This window comes from Austrofundulus limnaeus, unplaced genomic scaffold (assembly GCF_001266775.1).
Source record: "Austrofundulus limnaeus strain Quisiro unplaced genomic scaffold, Austrofundulus_limnaeus-1.0 Scaffold278, whole genome shotgun sequence".
Taxonomy (NCBI): domain Eukaryota; kingdom Metazoa; phylum Chordata; class Actinopteri; order Cyprinodontiformes; family Rivulidae; genus Austrofundulus; species Austrofundulus limnaeus.
The window spans coordinates 46,952-50,664 of record NW_013952680.1 but is presented as its reverse complement, the minus strand read 5'-3'; the positions used below and the strand labels follow the sequence as shown (position 1 = coordinate 50,664).

The 3,713-nt window shown below is 38.5% G+C and overlaps 1 protein-coding gene across 1 annotated transcript in view; it reads right to left on the bottom strand.

Annotated features, from left to right (window-relative positions):
• Positions 1-278: 278 nt before the first annotated feature.
• The window catches only part of LOC106526499 (sodium-dependent neutral amino acid transporter B(0)AT3), a gene marked incomplete at its 3' end in the record, with an annotated part of 8,124 nt that continues 4,689 nt past the window's right edge, over positions 279-3,713 (bottom strand). The window contains 1 exon segment of the mRNA XM_014021125.1: positions 279-419. Coding sequence (XP_013876579.1) covers positions 279-419 — 141 coding nt within the window.

Below are 3,713 nucleotides of genomic sequence, written 5' to 3'. Positions count from 1 at the left end.
AAAGGGGGTCCAACCCGTTACTAGCGTGGTGTACCTAATAAAGTGGCCGGTGAGTGTATAGCATCTGTAAAAATACAGTTGTCTTCAATAAATGTTCAAACTTCTACTTGTTAAAGGAAGTTTTTGTTTCCCAAGCTCCAGTCCAAGCTTTAGTTTTTTAATAAATCTGAGTGAATACCATCACGTTATCTTTGTATAAGAGGTTTGGGTTAAAAAAGAAAAGTGATGCTGTCAAAAACCATTTAACAAGACTTTACTCATAACTTCAGGTCACCCACCGACTCCACCCAGCAGTGGAGAGATGGAGTTCCATACTCCAACGCTGCCCATGCGAAGCCTCTGTCCTATTGCCAGCTCCAGGTAGAGCAGTGGGAGGCCCTCAAACACCAACGCTATCAGGTAAGGGATGAGGAAAGCTCCTGATAATGTGGGAAAATGACAGATGACTTTGCCATCGTACATTAAAATATGTTGCTATGGTTTACAGGTTATTGGAAACAAGGAAACTGAACAGATTCACATAGATCGGACTGCACTGATTTCAGTGGGGTGCGAAAGTTTGGGCAGCTTTGTTAATTTTCCTGATCTACCTTTATAAATCATTGATTGTTTGTGTGGTGGAAATATATTATACAATCCCTCCTAACTGCTAAGTTCACATTACCTTGACATGTTCTGTTCTGTTTCTCTCTCTGATTACTGCCACATTTGTATAATCTGTTCTCATGATTCTCTGATGTCCACAAACTTGTGCTCATTTCATTTTGCATGTGTAACTTCTACTAGTTTCATTGGTCATTCAATATCTTTCTAGTATTTGGCATGCTCTTATTTGTTTTTACGGACCACGCCTGGAAGTTATTTATATGCATTTCCTGTCTGTGGCTGAGCAATGGCGACTTGACTGGGCAGCTGATTCCTCTCTGTCTGGTGGTCACTCAATCTCTGCATATATGCAATTTTATTAAATCATCTGACGACCAAACCACGCAGTGCACTTTTCTTTTATTCACGTGTTTATGCCTTTAAGTGGAATATTTCCACAACAGTTTGGATTTAAAAATAGTTAAATATATCATTAGGGGACAATCACAGTGATACTTGAGAAGTGAAATAAAGTTTTAATGATTTAAAGAAAGGGTGCAATAACTGGTTCAACAAAATTAGGCAGGTGCATAAATTTGGGCACTGTTGTCATTTTATTGATTTCAAAACCTTTTGAACTAATTATTGGAACTTACATTTGGTTTGGTAAGTTCAGTGACCCTTGATCTCCATACACAGGCGACTCCAATTATGAGAAAGGGTATTTTAGGGAGGCAATTGTAAGTTTTTCTCCTCTTTGCAGCTTCTCTGAAGAGTCACAGCATGGGAGTCTCAAAACAACTTTCAAATGAGCTGAAAACAAAGTTTAGGGGACGGATACAGAAAGATATCTCAGAGATTTCAGCTTTCAGTCTCCACTGTGAGAAACATTGTGAGAAAATGGAGGACCACAGGCACAGTTCAAGTCAAGGATCGAAGTGGCAGACCAAGACAAATCTCGAATAAACTGAAGCGAAGGATGTTGAGAACAGTCAGAGTCAACCCACAGACCAGCACCAAACACCTACAACATCATCTTGCTGCTGATGGAGTCACTGTGCAATCTTACAATTATTCAGCACACTTTACACAAGGAGATGCTGTATGGGAGAGAGGAAGCTTTTCTCTGCCCACATCACAAACAGAGCTGCTTGAGATATGCTAAAGCATATTTGGACAAGCCAGCTTCATTTTGGAACAAGGTGCTGTGGACTGATGAAAGTAAAATAGAGTTATTTGGGCAGAGCAAGGGCCGTTATTCATGGAGGAAAAAGAACACAGCACTCCAAAAATAACACCTGCTACCTACAGTAAAATGTGGGGGAGGTTCCATCATGCTGTGGGGCTGTGTGGCCAGTACAGGGACTGGGAATCTTGTTAAAGTTGAGGGACGCATGGATTCCAATCAATTTCAGCAGATTCTGGAGACCAATGTCCAGGAATCAGTGACAAAGCTGAAGCTGCTGAAGCCGGGGCTGGATCTTCCAACAAGACAACCACCCTAAACGCTGCTCAAAATCTACTAAGGCCTTCATGCAGAGGAACAAGTACAACGTTCTGGAATGGGCATCTCAGTCCCCAGACCTGAATATTATTGAAAATCTGTGGTGTCACTTAAAGAGAGCTGTCCATGCTCAGAAAATATCAAACCTGAATGAACTAGAGATGTTTTGTAAAGAAGAACTGTCTAAAATACCTTCAGCCACAATCCAGACTCTCATTAGAAGCTATAGGGAGCCGTTTAGAGGCTGTTATTTCTGTGAAAGGAGGATCTACTAAATACTGAGTTAAGGTTTTTTTTGGTGTCCAAATTTATGCACCCGCCTAATATTGTTTAACCAATTATTGCACACTTTCTGCAAATCATATCAACTTCATTTCACTTTTCAACTATCACTGTGTTTGTTCCCTATATGACATATTTTACTGATTTTTTTAATCCAAACAATCAATGATTTATAAAGGTAAATCAGGAAAATTAACAAGGCTGCCCAAACTTTCGCATCCCACTGTAAAGAACTCCATACTTTTCAGTGTATATAGGAGGACGTGTTGAAACATTGTTTCTATGCAGGAAATACCATGTAGAGCTCAGTTATTGTTTGTTCACAGTTCTCAGCTGTAGCAGTGAGACGAGGATAATGTTTTGTGTTTAGTCAAAGTTAAGCATGAAATGTTGAAGTTAATTGGCCCCTTTGAGGGCCACTATAACTCTCATGTGGCCCTTGGTGAGAATGAGTTTGACACCCCTGTAAAAGAACAAACAAGATCTTTGGTTAAAGCATTTGTCATAAAATATATTCATTCACAGAATAGTTCTTTCTTTTCATTTTATTAATCAGTTGAGCTAGTGGTTCCATAAATGGGGCAAACAAAGTAAATACATCCTTGATGACATCCTTTTTTTAAAATAACATCCTTTAGTGCTTTAACTTTATTTAAAGTCAGCTTTATTTATAAAGCATCCTAAAGTGCTTTATATATAAAGCTGACACTGACAAGTTGAATTCCTCAGACAAGAGATCCATTCATTTAAATATGGGCAGTTGTCAAATCTTACTGTGACTGCAAACAAGTTAGGAATTCATCTTGAAATCCAAGCCAATTCAGCACCATGCTGAGAAACTCTTCTTAWACTGAGTCAATGACATGTTGGCATCTAGATTATAATGAACTGAATTTTTTTGGCTCATACCAGCTGTAGTGCTCGCTTCACATTATGGCGTTGTGTTTGTTTTTAATAAATCCTGTTTGGTCATGATCTATCAACTCTGGCAATATTTTCTAGTCTGTTTTGTGATAATTGAGCCAAATATCCAAGCGTTTATATTTACATCAGAGCTCTGTCTGTAACAACCACACTCTGATCTGTTTTTTCTCCTGACAACTATGGCTCTGTCGACATCTGCTTTAATAATTTTCTTTGGAATAATAATTTAGTTTATAAGCACTTTTTGTTTGCACACTGTCTCTGAAATCATCTTTTTTGTTAAAATTTAGGAGTTTAGTTTAGAGGTTACTTATTACAGTCTGTCACATATTTGAATCCCAGAAGTACTTTAAATAATGATTTGTCCTGTCCTGTTGGGGGCTGTAAATATTCAACTGTGTCTCTTCTGGGATTTTTT